Genomic DNA, 26,608 nt, shown 5'->3' on the forward strand with positions numbered 1-26,608 from the left:
ATATATATATATATTTGACATTTACTAAAAAAAACTCAATTGAGACTTCTATCTCTACTTTTCACATTTAGCACGTAACTCCATTTTGCTTCCTTAATCTACTTTTCACAATTATTAAGAAACTCAATCTTACTTTCTACACCCTAAATACTGACTTACTAACTCTCATACTAATCAAGACTTATTAACTCTAGTTAGTAGATCAAATTCCTCTTTAATTATTAATTTTAAAAGTGCTATCCAAACGTTATTTGGTTGAGTGAATGTGTTCAAATCGGCAAAGCTTTATGGGCTTTTTGGTATGGGCTCAAAGCCCAAATAGAGTTGAATAATAGTTAAGATTTGGGCCTTTTGGGATAGAGCTAAACCTTGTAAACCTCCGGGCCAGAGACGACTTGAAAATCGCTTGTTCTCTTCACAGAGCAACACGAAGGTAACAGCCATGGAGTCTCTTCCTACACTTCACCACCGTCGTCATCCTTCTCACCAACTTCTTTCCTCCAGCCACCGCCTCCCTTCCTTCTCTAAACCCATTTCTTCTCTCTCCTTCCGGTCTCCACCGCCGTCTCCGCTCCGTTCATCTTTCAGGTCGTTGTCTGTTAAAGCCTCATCCTCCTCATCGACCTCCGACGAAACCCTTCGTAACGATAAATCTTCCATTTCCGAGACCACCAATTGCGGCCTTCTGTCGGGATTTCTTAAAACCGCTTGCATCTCCGTTGCCGCTGCTGCATTCTTCTTCCTTCGCTTCGACCATCGACGCGCTGTTGCTGTTGCTGTCCCGGTGGCGCCGGAGACGACGGAGTCTACTGATGAATCGACAGCATATGAGGAAAATGAGAGCGTCGTAGAAGAGAAACCGACAGATGATTTGAATGATGTCGAAGCCCTTCGATCTCTCGTTGAGGAGAAGGTAAAATCAGGTAAACTTCCAGAAGCAGTTGAAGCCCTAAACCGTTTGATTGAACTTGAACCCAATGACCTTGAATTGCCGTTGCTAAGAGCCAATTTTCATAGCTATATGGGGGAGCTCGAATTGGCGAAAAATGAATTTGAGGAGATTTTAGCGGAAGACCCATTTCGTGTTGAGGCTTACCATGGTCTTGCAATGGTGGCGGAGCAATTGAATGATAATTCATTGAAGGATGTTGCTAAAAGGATCGAAGAGGCAATGGAGAAATGCAAGAAGCAGAATGACAAGTCAGATATCAGGGATTTCAAGCTCTTGGTTGCGCAAATTAAGGTAATGGAGGGAAGTTATTTTGATGCATTGAAAGCTTATCAAGAACTTGTGAGGGAGGAACCAAGAGATTTTAGGCCATATCTGTGTCAGGGGATTATATATACTCTTTTAAGGAAGAATGAGGAGGCTGAGAAACAGTTTGAGAAATTTAGGAGACTTGTTCCAAAGAACCATCCTTACAAAGAGTATTTTGATGAAAACATGTTTGCAACAAAGCTTTTTGCTCAGAAATTAGAAAAGGAGGGAGCTGGTTTGAAGAGCTGAGATGAGTTCTTACCCTACTGCTTCTGTATGAGTTATCTCCTCACTCTTCACTGCTGCTCTAAAATAGCTTCATTTTTGTTAGTTTTTAGTGGGTTGGTATTCATTAGGGGTGGTGTCATATATCTGAAGTTTTATGATTGTCTGAATCTTTCAATTGAGTCTCCTATGGAGAATACTGATTATACTTATGCTCAGCATTCCTGAAAGTCTCAAAGAAACTGTGTTCCTTTCACTTTTTCAAACAAGGATTTTTCTATAAAAATGAAGATTGTTGAAGCAGTATTTGAAAATAATTATAGAATCATGATCATAATCTTCTTTTCCTTGGGGGAAGGGGGGGTTGAAGAAATTAGGATCTTTGATGGAGGTCTCTTGGGTTTAAATTAAGGGATTTGTAGATCAATTCCCTAGTAATTAAAGGGGCAAGTTGTAGTATAAGATGTCTTTGAGGGTATTACTTTTCAAATCTTAATAGCATTTGCATCCAGGATGACCCTTGGGATGTTTGATGGAGTTCTCCAAGGCCTACGGTTCAATTTTCTTAGGGGAAAATGTTAAATGTAAATCAGGTCTCTTGGAGTTCGAATTACTCCTTGAGGCAAGTCTCTAAGTTTTAACCTCGAGGCTTACGCCTTCACTGAACCACAAGAGGCTTAGACCTCTTATAGAAGAGGCTTATGTCTTTATGAAAATGTACCGAGGCTTGAAATTATACGACTCATCTAATAATTGAAAAAATAATAGTGATTTGCTTTCCTAAAAAATATTGAGGTTTGAGTCGTGTCAATTTGAGCTATGACTACTTTTTTTTGTTGTGACTTTAAAAACATTGAAGGCAAAAAATTATCATATAAATCAATCCTATTAATGATAATAGTAGTAGTAATAATGATAACATTACTTTTAGGATTTTTTATCAAGTGAAAATTGTTGGGTGAATTTTCTTTTTCTATTTTTATATGATTAGCAGTTTAGTAGTACATGGTCCTATCAATTTAGGATTTGTAAAAAGATTTAATCACTATATGAGGCTTACACCTCATACTACCTCAAGGCTTGAGGCGAGACCTCGCCTCTTCAAGAGGAAAAGTCTCCAGGTTACCTATAGTCTTTTAAGACATTGATTAGGATTCATGAAATCTCTCCGTAGATTGGTGGAATGGTGCTTGATACCATTATCTTCTTTTATGGCATCCTTTCTAAATTATGTGTACTTTCAGATACATAACTAGATCCTTTCTCTAATAAATCATGAGTTGGTTTTATGGTTTGGTCAAAGAGAGTTTAAATCCAGATCAGATTATGAATTCAAATTGTGATGACATTCTAGTTAAGCTGCAAGTTTTTGCCATGTATTACAGGCTAAAGCAATTGTTGATTCTCTCCTAGAATTAGTTTTGTGATATACATAAATTAGTCCAAGAATGCCCCAGTATATGCATATAATTAAAAGTTTTGTGATCTTTGAATTTTGCAGGATTAGATAGTTGTTATATGGGATGAATTGAGGCTTTGAGTGTGCTTATATGGATAATTCATATGCACCCTCAACTTTATAATTGTAGGACATTGAAAACAATGTGACATATAAAGTGTTCAAAGTCCATCCAGTCCAAAAGTATTATTAGGATCATATGATGTAAAAGAACATGTTTCTTAATCTGAGATTCATTTGGTTGATTAATGCTTTCAAGTTCTCATGTAATTATACCATTGTGCTTGTTTCATACAGTTGTGCCCTCTAGGAGAAATCTGCATAACTAAATTTTAAATTTATTTTTATTTTGATATCTTTAGCAGTTAACACTGAAATTTCTACCCATCATGGGTTGGCGATTATTAGGAACATGAGTTTAATAAAAAGCTTAGGGGAATGAGTTCAATTCATGGTGGTCATCTACCTATGCTTTAGTGTGCCTCAGGGCTTATGGGTTTGTGGGCACAGTTGAACAAGGCACGTATTTTGATATAGGTGGAGTATTAGAGGTTGAAAAAGGTCCGACCATAAATCAAAAAGTTAGAAAGAAGAATTGAAAGCACCATAGCTAGAAGAACATAGGAACGTATAATTCAGTGTTGTGTAACAAACAAAAGACAAAGATCTTGTCCGAGACAAGCTTGTCAGGATTAAAGGCGTTGGGCTAAGATTAGCAGACTATGGATGGGTCAAGATGTCGAGTAAAGTCTCTGTCATCTCCAAAAGCGAGCAGTCGCTTAAGTACCCACTGAGAGAACACTCGTTGAAGCCGTCTAATCCAAAATGTCATTTGTAAGGAAGGAAATAGAATTCTTATCTAGGCTCAACCCTTATCCTCTAGTGTTGGTTGTGGGAAAGCTTGACACCTAAATGTTGTAGGGTGAGTCAGGTTTTTATGTGAGATTAGGCGAGGTGTGTGCAAGTTGGCCCGGGCGTTCATATATATATATATATATATATATAAACAATTAGATTATCCTCTCTTAAGTTTCAGGGTTCAAGACTTAGACCATGTTTACCAAAATCAGAATGAAAATTGGTATAATCAAGCCTTAGTAAAAAAGTTTATATATATAAAATATATATATATTATTTGAACGTGTACGAGGGCCTGTTTAGAAAGTGTTTTTTAAGTTCCAAAAGGTATTTTTAAGCATTTAAAAAGTAATTTCAAACAAACCCTTAGTCAAAAGAGGAGATTGGTTTGAAGGTTTGATCATAGGAACTTGACTGATTAGGGAAGTGGAAAGTTGAGAACGTAAGAATTTGCTCAACAATTAAGGACAAGGATGTCCGAGAATAAAGTTCATAACTAGCAATTCTTCTAGTCAACATTAGTGTGTTTAAACTTTAAAGTGGTACCTAACATGAGTTTAAATAATGTCGCTCCTAAATCTTTTTTTTTTTTTTTCTTGTTAACAAGAAGAGAAATTAAGAAAATATTAAGATAATAATAATCCTGTTACAATTTTAGATTATGGTTTGTTGAAAAATTAAATAAAAGAAAAGTTGTCTTTTTAGGCAGGGTAGGAAGTTAGGTTCGTTGGGTAAGTTTCCATAAAGAAAAAAAAATCCTCTTAAGGCCTCTGTTTAGATTTGGAGAAATACCGAAGAAGGCTTTTTGGGACCCAATTAGATTTCAATAATTTTTTTTTTTAGTGAAAATGGCATTCTATATTACATTTTTATTTGGAAGATTTTCAAAAATAAAAAAATAAGAAAAAATATTTACACGTGTACCAAATTTTATTTTCTCTTCATTCCGGCTCCTCCCCTTCCTTACTATTTATAGTTTTGTTACTAGTTCAAAAATGCTGATTGGAATGATAATGATAGATAATGGAAGGCCAAATTATAGACTGAGTGATAGCAATTTTTGGTAGTTTGTTGCTAATTCCAAAATAGTAATTAGAATAATAATCATACATAATGGAAGATCAAGTGATAGACTAAGTGATAAAATACTCACTATATATGAGTGATAAATAGTGATAGGCTACTATCAATGGTCTATCAATAGATAGTGGTTTTGTTCATAATTTTGTTGCCATAAACTATACACTAGACATTGTTATTGAATATGAAAATTTTGTTCCTTTTAAATAGTTGTGATAAGTATTATTATCACTATCAATCACAGATAGACACTGATAGTAGTCTATCGTCTATCAGTGATAGACATGATATACTACTATCAATAATAGATAATCATTTTGTTGTTAGTTGTTGATATTTTTTTTTTCGCTTTTAGATATTTTACGATACATATACTAGATATTGTTATTGAAAATTTTATTGTTTTTAAATAGTTGTGAATGTCTATCACATCCCTGATAACTTCTATCAGTTTTTATCAGTGATAGAAACTGATACAAATCTATCATTAATAGACGTTGATAGAAGTTTATCAGTGATAGAAACTAATAGAAATCTATTATTGATAGAGGCCGATGGAAGTTTATCAATATTTATTAGTGATAGAATGATAGAAACCTATACAAGTTTATCCTTGATAGTTGTTGATAAAAGTCTATCAGTATCTATCAATGTTTTTTTTCCTATTTTTATAAATAGTTTGACATTTTTTCTATCGGTGAAAATTTCTCTTTTTATTTTATTATTATTATTTTGGGAAAGAACTTATAACCACACATATATTTGATCTAATCTATTTATTTCATTTTATCCCATCATCTTTTATTAATTACTAATTAAAATGTGGATTATAATCTCAATTGTGGGTTGAGGACTAAGTTAAATGATTTGGATCATAAGTCATATGCTAAATTACAAATTTGTTCGAAAAATGGCCTTCTGCTTACATTAACATAATGTGAAAGTACCATCTTGTCTCGAGACCACGCACGAGGACCTAGCGCTCAAACGAATTCTCGTTTCTTCCTCTCGCTTCTTGCTTCTTCCTCTGGTTCTTCATCAGCCACAGTTGCAATTTTTTTCTTCATTTATTTTTCTTTTGTTTAGATTCTCCCTCTCGCTTCTCGCTCTTTCTTCTTGCTTCTCACCCCTTTTTCTTGTTCCTCATCAAACATGATTGTAATTTATTTTTTTTTTTTTGCTTGTTTAGATTCTTCCTCTAGCTTCTCACTCCTGCCTCTACCTTTCAATTGTCACTCGCGTTTCTTCCTCTCACTTCATCGTCATCAATTTTGTTGTTTTTTCTTTGACTTTTTTTTTCCTTCATTTGAATTGAACTCTCGCTTCTTCCTCTCGTTTCTTAGTCTCACTATTGATTCTTTTCCTCGTTCTGATTCATGCTCTAACTTTCATCTTGAGGGTCATGCGATGGGAGTAAAAGTTTGGAATAAGAAATGCGAAAAAAAAAAAAGACAGAAAACAATAGTTAGAAGAAGAAATGCAAAAAGACCCGAGAAAGAAATGCAGATAAAAAAAAATTAAAAATAAAAGCAAAAAAAGCAAAAAAAAAAATGGAGAAAAAAGAAAGAAAGAAAGGTGCAAAAAAGAAGGAAGAAGGAAGAAGGGTTAACATGGTAATTTCAATGAATGATGACATTAACGATTGTTCTAAAACTTGGGACTACTTTTCATTTGGGCCCTTTATACAATTATATAAAATTCGTGTCTATTAGATTTGTACACTTTAAAAAATATTTAATAGTTCCCCAAATATTTAATTTTATACACAATATTTTTTTTAATTTCAAAGTATTTAATTTGATATCTTTAGATATTCACATATTTATTGGACACAAAATTAAAAATTTAAGGTTATCTAAATATTAGACATAAAATTTAAATAATTATAGACCAATTAATTTTTAAAATTTTTTAATATAACATGAACTTATTTCAAATGGAAGTTTTGAACTTATTAAACACAAAAATTAATATTAAAAACTTATACAATATTTTGAAATTTGGATGGGACAAACACAACCCTTAAAAGAAACTTATAATCATGATGTAATGTGGATTTTGCCCTTAGACGTTATATTAATTCTCTAAGTAAGCTTTCATAAAAGTTATCTGATACAATAATTAAAAAGCACTTAGAAAAAGGCATGATTTTTGGATTTGACCCATCTTACTTTTTCTCAAGTTTGATCAAAATTTTCTTCTCTTTAATCTTTGTAACTATTACAATGTTGAATATCTACTTTAGGAACCCAATTGAATCTTATTGCCTAAAGTTAAGATTAATTACTATTTTTTTTTCTTTTGAGAAATAAGGCTAATTACTATATAATTCCTTTCATTTTAAGTGGTACGTTAATTTGGTTAATATACCCTTTTAAATAAATATTGAATGAATAAGAATCCTAAGCCCTTAAATATAGATAAAGTAAAATCAATTTTGATCGATAAACCTACCAACTTTGTAACAATTCTAACTCTAAATTTTCACCTCAAACTTAGATAAATGTTGTAATCTTAACCTTAAAAGTATAAAATATATAACAATTTCAACCTATTAAAAGTTCTCACTCCAAACATCATTAAAGAAAAATTCTCTCACGCATTCAATGAATTATATAACATATGTATGTAATGAAATTGATTTTTTTTTTTGGGAGAAAAGTGATATTAGAACTATCTTTTTGGGTTCTTAGAAATAGTATTTAAATTTATTTTATTTTATTTTTTTTTGTATTTTCCTCTTCTCCTGCCATAGTCACGTTTTGTAGGTTGAGTTGGGTTGAAAAACTTTTTAGACTCATTTTAGACCTAACCCAATTGTTCGGATTGTAAATTTTTTCAACCCAAATAACCCTTATTAAAAAATGAATCCAATCCAAACCAACCTAATCATGAAATATTTGGGTTGAGTTGGTTTGGGTTAGGGTCATTTTATTTAAAATTTTTGCTATGTGAAGGATCAAACAACCGAGGAGCATCTATTTCAGGGTGAAATATATAATGGTCTCTACAAATTCAACCTCAAAGCAAAAGAGAATTCCCTTTCTTCTACTGATTTTCTTAAAACTGAAGCTAAAGCATTGTATTCTAAGATTGATAAATCTATAGAAAATAACTCTAGCAAGAATTCTCATTAGATTCTTCTGATTTGTGGCACTATAGGTTAGAGCATCCACATTCTATGTTACAAATATTTCTTTATCAGTAAATAAGAAAGTATAGCATTCATGTTCTGTTGGAAAAATACATAAGTTGCCTTCTGCTTTATCTTCTTCTACTTATACATCACCATTACAGTTGATTGAAGCTGATTTGGGGTTCTACTGCTAATGTTTCTACAAATTGTTTTTAAGTATTATATTAGTTTTGTTGATGTTTATTCCGGTTTCACGTGGGTATACATTCTCCATAACAAATCTGAGGTTTTTCTGCTTTTCTTCAATTTAAAACCTTTGTTGAAAAACTACTTGATTGACCTATTAAAGCTTTAGGATTCAATGACTCAGTTGTACAACCTAGTAAGGTCATTACCTATTAAAGAAACTGATTGGAGAGGAGAGTTTAGATCGTTTTCTTCTTTTCTTAAAGCACATGAGATTCAACATAGATCCACTTATTAGCTCACTTACTAGTAAGGTCTAAACCTTTAGTAATAACACTTGGACATTGGTTTCTCCACCTGATAACAAGAAAGTTATAGGATGTAAGTGGGGTTTTAAGATTAAACGACATATTGTTGGCACCATAGCTACATATAAAGCACTATCGGTAGCTAAAAGGTTTCATCAAAGTGCTGGAATTGATTACTTTGAAACATTTAGTCCAGTAATTAAACCTATTACAATCCAATTACTTCTTACTTTAGCTTTTGCTCATGATTGGGTTATTCATAAACTTGATACTAATAATGCTTTTCTTCATGAAATTTTGCAAGAAGAGGTATATATTGATTCAACCACCCGACTTCTCTATCTCAAGCTCAACTTCCAAGATATGTCGACTTCATAAAGTACTCTATGGGCTTAAACAAGCTCCCCAAGCTTGGTATGACAAGTTGAAATCTTTTCTTCTATCTGTCGGTTTTTGTAATTATAGGGTTAGATACATCTTTATCTATGTACTCTCTTAATGGCACTCATATCTATTTATTAATATATGTGGATGATATTATAGTTCTTGGAAACTCACAAACTGTTATAAGAGTGGTCTTAATGTTTCTTTTACTCTTAAAGATTTAGGAACACTTCATTATTTTTTAGGAATTAAAGCTCAGAAAACAGCAATAGGTGGTCTAGCACTATCTCAACACAAATATATTAGGGAACTCCTGGCTAAAGTAAATTTATTAGATGCTAATTCTATTGCTTATTCAGTAAACAAGGTGTGTCAATGTATGCACTCACCAACGACAACTCATTGGCATGCTGTTAAAAGAATTCTTCGCTACTTGAGAGGTACAATTGATTTTACGTTTCATTTATTGACCTAAAGATGGTGTATTGCATGGATTTTCAGATGCTGACTGGGCCTCGAATCCTGATGACCGAAAGTCTACCTCAGGCCAACGTAATCTGTTCGGAGGAAATCTCATAACATGAAGCTCAAAGAAACAACACATTATTTACAAATCAAGCATTGAGGAAGAGTTTCAATGTATTGCTCAAGCTGCCACTGAATTACTTTGGATTCAATCATTGCAAGCTAAACTTCATTTCCATCTTCAACATCCACCTCTTCTGTTGTGTGATAATCTTAGAGCAGTTCACCTCAGCGCCAACCCTCTACTTCACTCATGTACAAAACATGTCAAATTGGACGTATACTTTACTCGAGATCTGGTCCTTCAACATAAACTTCGGGTTCAACACCTTCCTGCCTCTGCAAAAATAGCAGATAATTAGGAGTGTTCACAATTCGATTCGATTCGGTTTGAGACTCAAACCGAACCGAACCGTAAATTTTAAAAAGTATATTTTCTGAAACCGCCCCAAACAGCATATAAGCAGGTTCCGTTTGATTCGGTTTTAGTTTCATGAATTTTTTTTATTTTTTTTCATATTCTTTAAATTATATATATATATATATTAGTTTTTAATATATTTTTATTAAACAAGCGATTCGGTTCGGTTTCAAATCGATTTTCAAATTTGAAACCGAACCGAACCACATTAATTTGGGTTTGGTTCGGTTTAGCATTTAGTTCGGTTTTAGTGGTTTCAATTATCACCCCTAGAGAGACCTAGCCTTTAGTCACGAAGCCTGCTAGGGTTCGTTTGGTTTAAGATTTAAAGATGTCTAAATTTTAAAAAGTTATATTTTCTGAAAACCGGCCCCAAACAGCATATAAGCGTTCGGTTTGATTCGGTTTAGTTTCAATGATTTTTTTTTAAAATGTTTTTACATATTCTTTAAATTATATATATATATTGTTTTTAATATATTTTATTAAAACAAGCAATTCGGTTCGGTTTCAAATCAATTTTCAAATTTTGAAACCGAACCGAACCACATTAATTTGGGTTTGGTTCGGTTTAGCATTAGTTTCGGTTTTATGTTTCAATTATCACCCCTAGAGAGACCTAGGCCTTTAGTCACGAAGCCTGCTAGGGGTCGTTTGGTTTAAGATTTTTAAAGATGTCTAGGAATTATAGTATGTTTGGGAATAAGAATGCTGGGAATCAAGGATACTGTGTTTTCGTTGGACATTGGAATGTTATCAAAATTTTATGCTAACAAATTAGCTCTATATTTTTATTTATAAAATTAATCATAGACACCTCTATAAAATTTTAATAATATTAACTAATAAACAATAAATTCATTGAGTTAAAATTAATTACTTAACTATCAAATAATAATATTAATTAAATTATTATTAGTAAATATTTTGTAAAATGAGTAATCTATAATTAAGGTTACTTGATTACATAATTTGATGTATCAATTTGATGAATTTGTAACAAATATGATGTATTAATTAATAAAACAATCAAAAACAGTTTTAAAAAAATAAATATAACATTTTGTGTTTAAAAAAATAATGATTTATAATAATCAATAATAAACTAATTATAATTATTTAAAAAATAATCTCATTAAATATTAACATAATGATAATTAATTAATTAATTATATAATTCATTAATGAATTAGTAGTATCAATGCATCAATTTATGGTTATATTATATAACTAATTAATTTATTTATGAATCTCGAGTAAATTAAAATTCCAATACTATAATTTTAAATTAATATAATTGTTTAAATTATATATTAATATTATTCATATATAATTAATATTTTAATAATAAAATAAAAAGAATAAATTCATATAATTAAAAGGGGAAAGAGAGTGGAATTAAGAAAAACTCACACTTTTTATGAGGAAAATTAAATAATATTTGTAGTTTTAAAAAAATTATAAAAAATATTGTTGTTTTGAAACTATTTACAAAAATATGGTTTTTTTTTTTTAATATGTCGAGTGTCGATTTTCAACATTCGACCTTTTTTTTTTCTCTTTTTTTTTTTTTTTAATTTTTCATTTTATAAATATGTTGTTTTTTCAATTTTTTAATATTGTGAGGTTTTGAAAAATTCGACGTAGAGGTCGAATTTTCAACATTTGACCTTTACTTTTTTTTTTTTTTTTAATTTTTCATTTATAAAAATAATTTATAAAAAACATTTTATTATTTTATTATTTATCTAACTTAACTATAAAAAAGAACAGAATTTAAAAAATAATATCTCATAAAAATAAAAAAGTGTAAATTAAAATATCTCATTTATATAAAAATAATTACAAAAATCAATGTGTCCCACAAGGCGGACGTCGTCGATTTCGAGCTGGTTGTTGTCGTCGATTTCGAACTTGAGGTTGCTCTGGTTCTTCTTGATATTGCTCTGGTACCTCTGCAAGCGCTTCATAATATAAATATTCATTATGCTCTCCACAACCCCGACCATGTCCATGCATGTATGAAGACGAAGGACTAGCCTCTGAGTCATAATGTCCCGAACCAAATGCTGACATCATCATCATCGGACTAACATAATCAGTTTGACTCTGCATCTAGGGGCAACTATTCCACATTATAGGCAACCTCATCAAACTCATCATCTTCCCAAACAGGTCCTCTACGTCTAGGAGCTGGTGGAGGAACAATAGGTATATCGTACATATAATGTATCTCCTCCATATAGCTTTGGTTGTCATTACAAATAGCAAGAACCTGGTTCGGGTCATTCGCAACATCACGGAGTCTACTGTTGTTCGATCTCTATTAATTATAAAACAATTAGATAATATTTAAAATAAATTTAAATTAAAAATAATTAGATAATATTCATTCATTTACTAGATGACCCACAGCTGCTCTCGGATGAGTGACGTAGTGTTGTGATATTATTATACTAGTGAATGTAGTATTGAGTGACATCCCTGTCAAACTGTTCAATAAAAACCCCTACTACAATAAACCTTGCACGATAGTGCTATCGCACTACCAAATGTGCAACTTTTTCGAACCAATTTACAGTCTTTAAGTCAATATCATGCAGTAGGGGTTCAGTATTACAAGGCGATGGGACATCGTGCTGAAAACCGAATTGTCTCATCACCCTGTCAAGAAGATGCCACTCACCAATGTGAAAACATATGAGAGGACTCATCGTTCGCCATATGTTTTGACCATTCGTGCCGAAATTGGGCAAAGTATGCATAATAATTTTGTACGGCTCCCAAATAACCTGAAACACAAAATATTATATTGGAGAACATAAGGACAAATACAATAAAATGTGTATAAAATAATCAATTTAGTTCAGTGTTAATGTACCTGATTAGGTTGAAGTAGATCAAACATGTATTTGTACTGGCTGACTACATGTGTGGCTGTCCTAGTTACACAAAATTTGTCTATCCACCTAAATTTTAAATTGATAATTTAGATTCTAAATTAACTAGATCAGTGATATAAAAATTAAATTGAATTAAAATAACATACCGAGAACCGTAAACTCGTCCAGCTAACTGAGCGTCATTAACATGTTGTAGTTGTGGAGCCATTGTTGGAAATCGCTCCCAAGCCCATAGTTATAAAAGTATAGCTATTTCACGAACCTCAGGTCTTGTTGCTTTGCATAGTTGTCTATACAACCATGCTGAACATGCTCCACCCCACGAATATCGCCCCGCATCATAGAGGTTAGCTAATAGTGGCAGGAACATCAAGTAAACAAAATGACTTGATTTGTCGAAAAACAGACTTCCACCCATCATTTGTAGTATATATGCTCACACATATTTATGACGGTTTCCTCGTTTGTATCATCTACGAGCTCACAAAATTGTGTTCCTAACCATATCAAACTTAATCTCGATCCTTTAATTTTGTCGGCAGGTGGGGTCACATCGAAGCACAATTGACAAACTTGTGACTAGTCATCGTACATCACTCCGGTGACCAGCTCACCATCAACAAGTAACCCCAACAACACTTCTCAGTCTTGTAGAGTGATAGTGCACTCTCCAACAGATATATGAAGTGTATGTGTCTCAGGCCTCCATCTCTCGACTAAGGCTGTGATCAAATGCTAGTCCAACTGAATAAATCTCAATCTGGCAACCCCATAGAATCCAGATGTGCGGAGTAACGGTAATATTCGAAGGTGGAGTGGGATAGTGCGTTGGAGAACTGTCTCTCGACGCCTGCAAGATATTTCTCCAGTAGTACGATCTCGCCATATAACATATTATCGATGAATGGACTGGCTGTACAAAACATCAGGATCAACAATTCAGGGGTTTAAAGCCATGATTTGAAAGAAAAACAAATATTTATTTCTCAATTAGAAGAATAATTACAACTTAATTAACTAAATTAAATATACATGATAAAAAAAATTATTTATTTCTCAATTAAATAATGTACAACTTAATTAAAAGAATAATGTACAACTTTATAAATTATAATAAAAAAATTGTATATACAAAGTATCTACACTTAATTAAATATACATGATAAAAAAAAGTATTTATTTCTCAATTAAAAGAATAATGTATAACTTTATAAATTACAATAAAAAGATTGGATATACAATAAATTGCACATGACGGGCATATTATGGTGCGTTATCCAGTTCTGTATTATAGTCAAAGCTTTGTGATGTGTGTGCAATTATTGATGAATCCAATTGCACATGACTTTGACTTAGTTCTGAATAAAAACATGTATGTTACTCATCGTACTTAGTGATATCGAACAAGCCATGCGATTTTTTTCTTTATTGCACAAAGTCTCCACTTGCAACCTTCCTCCCACTTCTTACACTGAATTGTCCAAATCGTCGGTAAACTTTTTAAAATTATTTTTTCAAATTTAATACAAAAAAATAAAATAAAATATTATAAGAAGTATATTAAAAAAATCACAATAATTTTGTATTAAACTAAAAATATTAAACTTTTTAATTTATAAACATCAACTTTTTAAACATAACAATAAAATGTACCTAAATACAAACAAAAACAAACAAAATATAAATAAGATTAACATGTTGGTATAACATCCCAACCAAAAGATTAACACTAATAACAACTACTAAGATTAACACTAATAGAGAAAAAAAAACTACTAACATCAATATGTAAATATTATTGAATTCAACATGATAAATCTATTAAATATAATAAAACTAGTAATAAATAAATAGTAAACTCACAAATTTAATAGTGGTTTTACTTTTCCCCCCCACAAAGTGACAATGGTCTCTCTTTTCTCCATTATCCGGCAACAAAAACTATGAAAAAAACAAAATAGTATGAGAATATGGATCTATAACAAAAACTATGAAAAAAACAAAATATTATGTGAATATATGATTTTTTTGTTAACGTTACCTTTTTGTTCTTTGTTTCCCAAACAGCAACAAAAACTATAAAAATATATATATATATATATAATAGTATGAGAATAGGAACAAAATTTATAGTTCTTTAAAAAAAATGAGAGAAGGCTGAATGAAAGAACGAAGGCTGAAGACAGTGAGAATGAGAGAATGAAGGCAGTGAGAAAATGTGAGAAATGAGAGTCTGGAGGCAGTGAGAAAATGTGAGAAAATGAGAGGAGAGAAGGGGGGTTATAGGTAAAGGTCGAGTTTTGAAAACTTGACCCACGGGCGTTCGGCATTGGAAAAATTAAATGGATGGGAGGGATGAGACGCTGACATGCTGTAGAGATTCGGATTCGTTTTAAAGGAGGTCGATGGTTCAAATCACTCTGACATGCGCTACAGAGATTTGGATTCGTTTTAAAGCCATCGCGGCATGTCGTTCATCGTCTACTTCCACTAGGCGATTGTGTAGCACTTGGTAGATGATCGTATAGGTTCTGAGAAGGTGATCGTCTAATAGTAATAGCTAAGCGATCGTATAGAAGTTTGTGGGTGATCGTATAGTGAGGAAAGAGAGCTCTCGATAGTGGGAGTTCAAAAGACGCTGTCGTGGAGAAGCCATCACAGCGTGCTGCTTATCATTTACTTCCACTAGATGATCGTATAGAAAAGCTCAACGATCGTCTAGCACTTGGTAGACGATCGTATAGTAAAAGGTAAACAATCGTATAGGTTATGAGAAGGGGATCATCTAATAGTAATAGCTAAACGATCGTGTAGGAGTTTATGGGCGATCATGTAATGAGGAAAGAGAGCTCTCGAGAGTGGGAGTTCGGAAGACGTTGTTGTGGAGAAGCCATCGCAACGTGCCGCTTATCGTCTACTTCCACTAAGCGATCGTGTAGTAAAGCTCAACGATCGTGTAGCACTTGGTAGATGATCGTATAGTAAAAAGTAAACGATCGTATAGGTTTTGAAAAGGCGATCGTCTAATAGTAATAGCTAAGCGATCATTTAGGAGTTTGTGGGCGATCGTGTAGTGAGAAAAGATAGCTCTCGAGAGTGGGAGTTCGGAAAACACTGTCGTGGAGAAGGCATCACAGCGTGCCGCTCATCATATACTTCTATTAGGCGATCGTGTAGCACTTGGTATACGATCGTATAGTAAAAGGTAGGCGATCGTATAGGTTCTGAAAAGACGATTGTCTAATAATAATAGCTAAGTGATCATGTAGGAGTTTGTGGGCGATCGTGTAGTGAGGAAAGCGAGCTCTCAATAGTGGGAGTTCGGAAGACGCTGTCATAGAGAAGTCATCGTAGCGTATCATTTATCGTCTACTTCCACTAGACGATCGTGTAGTAAAGCTCAACGGTCATGTAGCACTTGGTAGACGATCGTATAGTAAAAGGTAGGCGATCGTATAGATTCTGAGAAGATGATCATCCAATAGTAATAGCTAAGCGATTGTGTAGGAGTTTGTGGGCGATCGTGTAGTGAGGAAAGAGAGCTATCGAGAGTGGGATTTTGAAAGACACTGTCGTGGAGAAGCCATCGCAGCGTACCGCTCATCGTCTACTTCCACTAGGCGATCGTGTAGTAAAGCTCAGCGATCGTGTAGCACTTGGTAGACGATCGTATAGTAAAAGGTATGCAATCGTATAGAGTCGAAGAAGGCGATCGTGTAATAGTAATAGTTAAGCGATTGTGTAGGAGTTTGTGGTCTATCACAGAGGATTTAGTAAGCGATCGTTTAGTCATATTGAGCGATCGTGGAGAGATTGTAAATGATCGTTTAGCATCTCGTAAGCGACCGATTAATCTTGTTTGATTCATATCGTCTAATAAATAAGTTATCAATGGTTCACTTGTTCTTTCCGGAAGTTTGTACCTATTGTTACGTTAATAAAGAATTACTAAATGATCGCATAGTAATTTTACTAAACGATTGTGTGCGATCGTATATAATTACTAAGCGATCGCATTATAATTTACTTAATGATTGTGTGTGATCGTGTATAATTACTAAACGATTCTTTAATTTCCTTTAGGTCGAGGGTCAAACCCTCGACCTCTTCTTTAATTTTTTACAGGTTCAACCTCTTCTTCAAATTTTGTCGTCTTCTTCAATTTCCTTTAGATCGAGGGTCAAACACTCGACCTCTTCTTTAATTTTCGACAGGTCGAGGATTGAACCCTCGACAAAATATTTTACATAAAATCCCCGCCCTCGAAAACTCCAAAACAACCATAGATTTCTAAATAGTTTCAGAACCACTATATTTCCCTAAATTGTTTTCCTAATCACATTATTAAAAAAAAAAAAAAAAAATTCCCTTTTTTATGAGTATTATTCATGGGTATAAGGAATGGATGGAAACAGTTTATTCCCATACTCAAAGCTTCAAAACTTGTACCAAACAAGAGGATATGTATCCCTTACCCATTCCCACCCTTATTCCCATCCCAATTTCCTCAATCCAAATGTCCGTACTCTTATCATAATTTCATTTTCTTGAATAAAATATGCTTTGTTTACTTTAGATGGGTTGAATCTATAATTTATTGCAAAATTATTCTATGGTTAATATGAGCACTGGTTAAACTTTATTATTTTTATGCAAAAATTTTATTTTATAAAATTAATGAGTTTATAAAAAATATATATATAACACTATGTTTGTTAAAATCAGTAGGCGAATTAACAGATATTACATCAAATGTAAAAATTGTAACACTTATAACACTTATTTAAATCTAGTATCAAATTAGATGAAATTTGAAGTTTAAAGTTAAAACAATTAGATAAGTTTAAAGTCATATTTTTTTTCCTCTTAAATATACATTCAATGTGTAAAGTTGAAACTTGTTCCCACATGTGAAGGCAATAATGGATGAGTCAATAAAGCTTCAATTGAGGGTGAGGTGAGGTTATTAGGTTAGGGCATTCGATTATTTGTTTTTTTTAAAAAAAAAAAAAAAATCTTTAAAAATAATTTTTTAATTAATAATATCAATGATTTATTTGCATGGAAATGAAATACATCTCTTAATATTATTTGTGATGGAGAGATGGAGCTAGTTGGTGTTTCATGCCATTTTCATTCTTTCAAAACAAGCAAACATTGACATGGAAAGCAGTGCTGTCTCTCTCTCTAAACATGTGTATTTAATCATATCAAATTCATAACATTTTATATTTACATTAAATTTTCCCATGGCTTTGACTATTTGATGCTTTTCTTTCTTCTCAATTTCTTTTCCTTTTAATATAATCTATGTTCACCTATACTTGTATTGAAATTATAGTCCATCAATAAAATATGTTATATGAAGTTTAGTTTTGGATTGCCCCAATTAAATTTAGCATCACGAGATGGTCAGAAATTCTCATCCATTTTGGCATCAAAAGAATTTCTTCCGATGTTAGTCCATTTTGGTGTCGGCATATCCTTTTACCGACGATTGAAATAGTATCAGAAAAAGTTCTCCTGACACTTCTTCTACTTTTTTCGACATTTTTTGTTGTCGGAAAAAGTCAATTTTCTTGTAGTGATATTAATAATCTTTCTTCAAAGTCGAAAGATTGAATCTCTACTCATTTCTACACAATAATAGTAATAATAATATATATAAATCAAAGTAAAGGTGAATTAAGTTTAGAGAATAAATAAATTACATAGATCTGATTCGTAATAATCTCTTAAGAGACCTAGTATGAGTTAGAATAAATCAATTTGATCTACTAAAATCATATATTTTGAAAAAAAAAAAAAAACAATACAAATGACACAACTTGGATTATCTAAATTGAGTTAAATAGCTTAGTTCTACATTTGTTTAAGCAGAGAAGACAAGATCCAACACTCCTAATATCTATTAATTATATGCTTATAGCCATAATCAACCAAAGGAAAAAACAAACCAAAAAACAACAAACAAAACAAAGTGGATTTAGACTAATTATTGCAATGTTAGCTATATCTTTGCTTAATTTGCAAACATAAACCTACCCAATCAAGTGCTTCTCCAATCACATTTAGCCATAATTGATGGCTTTACTCTTTTATAAATTTCTCTTTCCATTTTTCTAGATTCTTTTTAATCGAAAATAAATATCTTAACCACCTGATCTATGTTATTAAGTTTCGAAGTGAAATGAAGACTTAGACATATATTTTATAATTAATTTGATTAATTTTTTTCCTCTCAATAAATATATAAAATAAGTGAAGCTAAGAGACAAAATAAGAACATGCCTAACCTCTAGCACAATGCTTCCAAAAATCAAATAATCCAATGCTTTGTTTGGTCCATATCATTGTCCTCTTCCACTTCCCTTTTCAATCTTAGATTCTATCACTATTGAAATGCAAAGTCCAAACAAGCCCTCCAATACAAACAATAATACACACATTTATTTTGTCTAAACTTGAGCACATACCCCAAGAAAATAAGACCTAAAAATAATATATAACTCTTTTTAGTTTGAAAAATGCATTTTAAAATAACTAAAGTCTTGTGGATATTTAAAATTCAAATCTTCCTTCAATATATAAAAAAGAACAGAGACAACTCAATTACCAAAAATTGGGTGTTTCCTAACTATATGAATGAGGAGCAAATTGATAATATATTCTTCTTAAAGTTCACAAAATTGCATTAAAAAGTTAAAAAGATGTCAATTTTTTTTTTCTTTCATGTTGAAACTCATCTATAATTATTATAAATGGGATAGAATGAAAAATCATTCTCTTCCTATTTTATTTTTGAATTTCCAATTTTGAGTCTAATGATACAACCACTTATCTTTTTCGTTCGATACTTTTAAATTTTATGTTGGATATTTAATACTTTAAATCCAATAGAAAGTATATACGTTCAAATGTTAAATTCTGTTTTTTTTTTTTTAAAAAAAACATGCTCCAGGACTTTTAAATTACCACACAACAATATATATTTCATATTCGTATAAATTGACATATGACTATATATTTACGTGTGTTTTATGCTATCTTTCATTTACTTTAAATTAAAATAGTAAGATCTCACATGAATTGTAAGTGTCTTTTAGTTTTTAACTAGTATATATAAATATAGTAAGAATGTGTAATTTTGTCCTTCCCGACAAATAAAGAATATCATAGGTGTTTGGTGTGTGATTAAGAAAAATTGTTAATGTATCCATTAAATATAAAATTCAATTTTCGGTCTAATAAAACCTTTGACATTTAACTTTGAATCTAATATCCCCTTGAATTTTAAAAATGGTGAATAGGTCAAAGACCTTTTAAACATAAAATTGATATGTTTACTTATTTTTTAGATATAAAATTAACTATTCATGAACTAATTCATAACTTTAATCCTTTATTTAACTCATTTAATGGTTTAAATTTAGATAAGTCTTGAAATAAGTTTGAAGTTAATTTTAACCAAGTTGGTACAATTGAAACAATAATTTGCATCAAACAAAAGCCACAATGTCAATGACTTTCCAAACTTTATATATAGGGAAGTTTAGTAGATACTCTTTTTTAAGAAAGAAAGATTAAGCCTAAACTAATAGTAGAGATTAATTTCAAGTTTCTTAAAAGTATAATGACTAAATTTAGATACCTAGATGTATAGAGACTAAGTCAAATCAAGTGTTTGATAACGATTTTTTTTTTTAATTTTGAAAATTAAGATTGTAAACATTTTCTTTCAGTAAATTATGAACGTTATTCCAACGTATGTGTTTTCATGTGTTTGTTATAATAACTTTAAAATTCAAATAAGGTTTTGAAAAACTATAAATATAAATTTGTAGGCCCTATTTGATAATTATTTTTTTCAAAAAAAATAATAAGCTTATAAATACTACTTTCTCTAATGAGTTTATGTTTTGTTATCTATGTTATACTAATGTTTTAAAAAATCAAGCTAAGTTTTGAAAAAATATATTAAAAAAAACGTTATCATTTTTAAAAATTTGGCACTTGTGCATAAAATTATTGCAGAAAATTTGTAAGAAAACAAAAGACAATTTTCAAAAACAAAAATCGATTCACTTATCATATTAATATCAAATTGTTCAAAATATAAAAATGTTGATGAAAATATTGACATTTGAGATGGAAATTTAACACCATCTTTATACAACTTATTTATTTATTTATTTTTTGGAAAAACTTGGGTGCATCATAAGTTACATCTATCTTTGTATAACCTACTCAAATGCTCACTCACAAGTTATCATGTGATGAATTTATCTTTTTTAAAAAAATAAAATTTTTAATATTTTTCTAATTTAAATCCATATGGAAATGAGTACATGATACACCCAAGTTTTATTAAAAAAAATATAATAATTGCAATGAATAATAGTTTCAGGTATAAGAAATTTTTTAAAGAATTATGAACATAGTAAAGTTTATGTGTGATAGACTTTTATTAATCATATAGTCCATCGCTAATAGAGTTTGAAAACTAGGTTTAAAGTGTGCTATATTTATAAATTTCCTTTACAGTGTGTTATGATTAATATATTAGACTTATTACTATATTTGCAATCCTCCTTATAAAAAAAGAAAAAAAAAATTGGTAAGTTAATGCCACGTGGACTACAGCATATGTACCTTCAAGTTGCCCGCGAAGATGGTGAACCTCCTTTCGTATTATATGATATCAGTCCTTTTTGAAAGTTCAAAAAATATAAAGTCAGCCACCTCTCTCTCTCTCTCTTCTTTCTCTCTCCTCACGCGCCTTATTCCCCTCTCTCTCTCTCTCACAATACTCACACCATTTTCACCGCTTCCACTCTCCTTCGGCAGTTACAACGGATCCCTATTCAATTTTTCTGACCAAAAAAAAACCCTCCGAAAGATTCTTTCTCTCTACACATTCACCACCATCTTCATCTTCATCTTCTTCTCCGTGATTTCCTCCTCGTTTCCCCGTTTTCTCCGCTCTATAGCTTTACTTCCTTCAATTCTTTCCTTCATTTTCATGAAACTTCCTCGGAGATGATTCGCCACAGCCACTACAACGTTGATCGGAGCTCCATTGAACGGTTGCCACTACGAGCAGGTTAGTTTTTCCTCATTTCTTTCTCTCTCTCTCTCTCTCTCTCTTTTGCACTTACTTCGGATGTTCGAGAAACTCTTTTCATTAGAACGAGAAGTACTTGTTTGTGTTTGTTTTTACTTAGTTCCTGGCCAATCAGTGCTTGAAATTTGTTTCCATTTTGTTAGCGGTACTCAGTGAAGGGTAGATTTGTGTTTGGTTGACAAGAAAGAGCGGAAATCAAGAAACTATGAGATTTAGTTGTTAAATTTGGCTTTGTTTTTTTTTTTTTTTTCCTTTATTGTTTTGGTATTTTTTTCTGTTGAAGAAGATTTGTAGTTTTAAAGATTGATGTCAGTAGATCGTTGGATGAATGAAGAACGGGAACATGATGGAGACTTACTTTTTGGTTGTTGTGGAGTAAATATGATGCAATTTGTTGATTTCTTTGCTAGATTACCGCCTATTGTTTCGTTAAAGTAAATTCTGTAGTTGCTTTATGACTTTCTATAATTGTATGTGTATAATCGGTGCTCTTCATCATTGCTTCAGTTTCTTTCGGTTTGGCGTTTTCCAATTATGTTTTGTATCTTTCAAGAACACGAGTTTTATCTTTCCTTCTTTTTTCTTTCATCCGTTTTGATAGTTTGACACGCCTAGATGCAATTTTTCCAAATAAATGCTCTCCTCTAGCGTTCGCTTAAATCGTCATAGCTCTTTTTGTGACATCCAACTACTGGACTGTAGGTCTTGGTTGTTCAAATCAACTATGCGTCTCTGTTATTGAAAGTTCCTGCTATGTTGAACTTTGTTCCCTCTGCTATAGAATTTGTACCTTAAAATTTGTAGGATTAAGTTACAGGAAATAGTAAGAATGAGAAACAGAGAAACTTACCAACGATGGGCTCTGATTCCACTTCGTGCAGTAGTGGTGTTACAGAAGAAGACTCGGTATGCAAGTTTTATTCATGTTTTTTGTAGCTTATTATGTTTTTATATTAGAGAGATGCAAATAATTACAATGGTATGTAAAATTATTCTTATAGTTCACTCGTGAGCTGGGGTGGCGATCTTCTAAAGGCTCTTTTGGAGCTCCAGTGAAGAAATTATTAGCAGATGAAATGTTGAAAGAAACTGAAATAAAAAAGAGGTCACCTGGCGTTATTGCCAAATTGATGGGGCTTGATGGCATGCCTTCTACGAGGTGTGCTTATAATCGACAAAAATGTCCATCAGAGGGCTCTTCACCGAGGTGTATATCAAAGGAGAAGGTGGGAAGGAGGGGCACATATTTTGATGGTCAAATGACTCGGAGAAGCTCAAAGGATCAACAAGAATTTAAGGACGTCTTTGAGGTTTTGGAAACGTCAAAGACAGGGCAGAGTAGAAACCCAGATCAACGAACCCCAAATTTTGTGGTGACTGAATCAGAAATGGCATTCATTCGGCACAAGTTCTTGGATGCTAAGCGTTTATCAACTGATGAGAAGTCGCAAGATTCAAGGGAATTTCATGATGCACTTGATGCATTAGAGTCAAACCGAGATCTTCTACTGAAATTTCTACATCAACCAGGATCATTGTTCACTAGGCATCTGCATGATTTGCAAGATGCCGGCTCCTGTTCTAGTCGGGGTTGCTTACCTGCTATTGAATCATTGGACAACAGGAAGTGTGACTACCCTGGGTTTCGGGGCAACCCAGATTGGGGAACACCTCCAAAGAATAGTAGTAAATCAAATCACAATCAACGGGGTGGACATTCCAGCTACTCAGATAGTTCATTTTCCGCTCATTCTACAAAGTCTTCTAAAATTTTGGAAAGAAATGATGAACTAGACCATCTTCCCACAAGAATTGTTGTTCTCAAACCCAATATTGGCAAAGTGCAAAATGCTAGAAATATTGTTTACCAATCTCATTCCTTTCAAGAATGTTCAGATCTTGGTGAGTTAAAAACTGTTGAAAGGACAAACAAGGAATTTAGGGGGAAAAAGGACTCTCTAGATAAGAAAGTTGTATCTAGGCGTAGTTACAAAGAATCTAAAGAGATTCCTAATGGGAAAACCAGGCAGATGAGAAATGAAGTTAGTACGCCCCCAATGAATATAACATGCTCCAGTTTCCAAGGATATGCTGGGGACCAGAGTTCTTGCAGCTTGTCCGGAAATGAATCTGCAGAAGAACCAGTGGTGAGGACTGTGAATATAAAAAGTTCGTCCAACTTGAATATGGGATATCGGCAATCATCTTCACGTCATAAAGAATCATCCATCAGTAGGGAGGCAAAGAAACGACTCACTGCTAGGTGGAGATCCTCTCGGAACTCTGAGGATAAGGGAGTTGGTAGAGGCAGCACCCTGGCGGACATGCTAGCTGCCAATGCTAAGGAAGCTACACTTGCAGATTCGTATGCACAAATTACAAAGGGGTTCCCAGATAAATTCTCTAATGATGTGCAACCTGATAAGGAGGTTGAACCTTTAGGCATAAGTAGCAATGATGGCTGGAAAGATGAATGTAGCAAATTAACCAGGTCGAGATCTCTTCCTGCTTCATCAATTGGCTTTGGAAGCCCTAAAATAATGCACCGATCTCACAAGCAGCATCTAATCTCAAGAGAGCGTAAACAGGAAAATAATAAGGCTGTGAAAGTTAATTTTGATCAGAGGGAACGGCTACCATGCCAAAAACCGACATCCTCATTCAGGGACAGCAATGACATGCTAATGCAAACCCCAGGAAACCCGATTAGCATGAACACTTGCTCTCTTGACAATAGTTCATCTAAAATGGCTTCTACAGAGTTTGAGGCCTCCTGTTCCTATGTGGATAGAAGTCCAATTTCTCAAAGTGTTGAGGATGATGGAGATGCCTGCACAATGACGTTTCCTGAAACACCTGATCATTTGGAGTTGGAGACGTCGGAGTACATATCAAGAGTTGGAAATTCTTATGTTGACCACCAAGACAATGTAATACAAGAGGTTTGTCTTTACTTCTGTAGCTGATCTTTAATGCTTTTAGCATATAAATTAATAACACTGTTACTTGCTGGCTGGCATGCAATCTCCCTTTTTATGTGATTAAATGTGAAATTATAAGTAAATGGTTTATCACTCTGGTAGTTCTCAAATATATTTTGTTGTAAGCTTGCAAGTTGCAGTTGCTTCATTTTTAAATAGTTCTCATTTATGGGATATTCTACTTGATTGACCACCAAGTCTAGATGTTATCTAAGCATTTTGATGGCTTTTCCAGTTCTGAATGTTTTATGATTTTGCAGGAAGGGGCATCTGTAGAAAGTCCAGCGCCTTTGCACAAATCTGTACCTGCGCTTGAATCTCCTGCTAGCTCGAAGGAGGCTGATCAACCAAGTCCAGTTTCAGTTCTGGAACCTGCTTTTGGTGATGATCTCTCCTCATGTTCTGAATGTTTTGAGAGTGTCAGTGCAGACCTCCAAGGTAGTTGCTATTTACATTGTATTTATTTGTCCTTTTTTTTTGGATGGGGGCAGGGACAGTCTCTTATCCTTTTGTATCTTAACGGCTGATATTGAATGTCATTTTTATTTCTGTAAACATATTATCCCATTAAAAATCGAGCCAAAATCGTCCCTCTTGAATTCTATAATATGATGATATTCTAGGGAGTTTCTTTATCATCTTCCATGGCCTGAGAAATTTGATTTCAACAAGAATCTTCATTCCTCTGCTATTCTTTTAAAGCCTTCTAACTTAGTCTCCCCATATTGATTCCAGGCCTTCGAATGCAGCTTCAGCTACTCAAGTTTGAATCCGAAGCATTCACTGAGCGACCAATGCTCGTATCCAGCGACGAAGATGCAACAGAATTAGCTTCTGAACTACCGGATGAGGAGGGGGTTCTGCTCAGAACAAATGATAGCTGGGAATTCTCTTATTTACTTGACATCTTGAACAATGCAGGCCTTAATGATAATGCCAAAGCAGGTGCCTTATTAGCAACCCTGCACACCTCCGATTGCCCCATCGATCCAAAGATGTTTGAGCAGCTTGAAGAAAAGCACAGCTTAGCTTCCTCAATGACACGGTCCGATCGGAGACTGCTTTTCGACCGCATAAACTCTGGAATCTTGACGATCGGGCAACAGTTCATCGACCCCCAGCCATGGGTGAGAAGGCCTTCAAAAACAAAGCTTGCCAGGAAGTGGATGATGAAGAATGAGCTCCAAAACAAACTCTGTAAGTTTCTTGACACCCAAATAGTTAAAAATGATGTAGTAGAGGAGGAGTCAGAATGGCAGGATTTAGGAGATGAAATTGATGTGATAGGTAAGGAAATTGAAATGTTGATGTTAAATGAGCTTTTAGCTGAAGTAGTCACAATGTGATATAGAGTTTTTGTTACTTTATGTCAAAAGGTCATAGCATCAAATGTGTAGATGAAATGGTGTGTTAACCACTCATTTTGTATGATGATTCAATAAATGGAATTAATGACCCTACTTCTCCGTTCTCACTCACGATTGATTTTAAAAAGGAATCTTAATAGATGGTCCAAATCATTCTACTTATAATTTATATGAATATTAATTTGAGGCTATAAGTGGCAAAATCACCTTTCTCTTCCCAATGGTACAATCTTGGAGGTGGAACAAGCTTAGGTTACCGTTGCATTTTGATCCCAAAGCCTTCTATTTCAATAATACAAACAAAGTGCAATGAGTTGTCAGTATCTTGTTTACTTGAGTTGTACAATAGAAAATAACGATTTTCAAATATTGAAATAAATCATTCTTTTCTAT

The 26,608-nt window shown here is 32.8% G+C and overlaps 2 protein-coding genes across 5 annotated transcripts; both read left to right on the forward strand.

Moving 5' to 3' along the window:
• The first annotated feature begins 374 nt into the window (after positions 1-374).
• LOC120074626 (protein SLOW GREEN 1, chloroplastic-like) lies at positions 375-1,800 on the forward strand. Its single transcript, XM_039027807.1, has one exon. The coding sequence runs from the start codon at positions 443-445 to the stop codon at positions 1,505-1,507; it is 1,065 nt and encodes a 354-aa protein (XP_038883735.1). The 5' UTR covers positions 375-442; the 3' UTR covers positions 1,508-1,800.
• A 19,656-nt stretch (positions 1,801-21,456) lies between these two features.
• On the forward strand, positions 21,457-26,328 carry LOC120074655. 4 transcript variants are annotated; one of them, XM_039027851.1, is made up of 5 exons: positions 21,457-21,846; positions 22,570-22,773; positions 22,869-24,809; positions 25,109-25,286; positions 25,584-26,328. In XM_039027851.1, the coding sequence occupies exons 2-5, from the start codon at positions 22,723-22,725 to the stop codon at positions 26,192-26,194; spliced, it is 2,781 nt and encodes a 926-aa protein (XP_038883779.1). In that variant the 5' UTR covers positions 21,457-21,846; positions 22,570-22,722; the 3' UTR covers positions 26,195-26,328. The 4 variants fall into 4 exon arrangements, with proteins under 4 accessions (XP_038883779.1, XP_038883778.1, XP_038883776.1 ...); XM_039027850.1 differs by having other exon boundaries at positions 22,672-22,773; XM_039027848.1 differs by having other exon boundaries at positions 22,679-22,773.
• The last annotated feature ends 280 nt before the right edge of the window (positions 26,329-26,608 follow it).

The sequence above is a fragment of the Benincasa hispida genome, chromosome 3, assembly GCF_009727055.1.
Source record: "Benincasa hispida cultivar B227 chromosome 3, ASM972705v1, whole genome shotgun sequence".
Taxonomy (NCBI): domain Eukaryota; kingdom Viridiplantae; phylum Streptophyta; class Magnoliopsida; order Cucurbitales; family Cucurbitaceae; genus Benincasa; species Benincasa hispida.